Source organism: Phytophthora infestans, genomic scaffold, assembly GCF_000142945.1.
Source record: "Phytophthora infestans T30-4 supercont1.4802 genomic scaffold, whole genome shotgun sequence".
In the NCBI taxonomy this organism is placed as follows: domain Eukaryota; phylum Oomycota; class Peronosporomycetes; order Peronosporales; family Peronosporaceae; genus Phytophthora; species Phytophthora infestans.
This window is the reverse complement of record NW_003303878.1, coordinates 1-838: the sequence shown is the minus strand read 5'-3', so window position 1 is coordinate 838 and position 838 is coordinate 1. Positions and strand designations below refer to the sequence as shown.

The following is an 838-nucleotide window of genomic DNA, read 5'->3' as shown; positions in this document are numbered from 1 at the left end:
TACCCAGTATTGACTGTTGAGAATGAATCCGTTTTTGTCAATGACGACCCTACAATTCCACTATTTCCTGATCAACAGGCTGATGTGCAAGTAATGGCATGTCATGATTCCGAAGCTGTACGGCGTTTTTTTTTTACCAGTACCGTATTGACTGTTCAGAATGAATCCGTTTTTGTCAGTGACGAGCCTACAATTCTACAAATCCCTGATCAACAGGCTGATGTGCAAGGTCATGTACAGTACATGTACTTGCACATTGTACTGGCATGCCATGATTGCGAAGCTGTACTGCATTGGACGACGTCCACGTCCACCGGATCAGTCTGTTCGTATTAGCCACAAAAATGCATGAGCCATTTCTCGTTTATCTTTCAAGACCCGAATACCTTCTTTGTCGCGGGATCCCTCTTTGAAGTCATGCGCAGTATATTCTACTTTGCTCTTGCCTTCGCGGCTTTGACTTGCAGCAACGCTTCCGCAGCGTTCCTGAATCCCGACGAAACTCGGCTCTTATCAGACACTTTTACCAAAAGATCCCTTCGGGTCGCAGGCCAAGAAGCTGCCCGGGGCGAAGAGATTGTGAGAGTTACAGCCCAGAGTACTAACAAAATCTTCAAGTGACCGGCGGAAAAAGACATGAGCAAACTGCTTGAAGCGGCTAAGAAGGCGCTGTTGGAGAAAAGGATGGCTGAGCTCTCAAAGGTCATTAAGAAGCCAGCGAAGTAGCCTCTGATGCGGAGACAGAATACTTGTGCATAAGTGCTGTATTAATAATTGTTTATTTCAGAATGAATCATCACTTATGATACAAGAACACTTTGAATAGCATTTAAATCAG

The 838-nt window shown here is 44.9% G+C and overlaps 1 protein-coding gene across 1 annotated transcript; it reads left to right on the top strand.

Annotated features, from left to right (window-relative positions):
* Positions 1-417: 417 nt before the first annotated feature.
* PITG_22648 (RXLR effector family protein, putative) lies at positions 418-621 on the top strand (the record flags this gene model as incomplete). The annotated part of the gene is made up of 1 exon (XM_002909640.1): positions 418-621. One exon carries the CDS (start codon positions 418-420, stop codon positions 619-621), a length of 204 nt encoding a protein of 67 aa, XP_002909686.1.
* Positions 622-838: the final 217 nt, after the last annotated feature.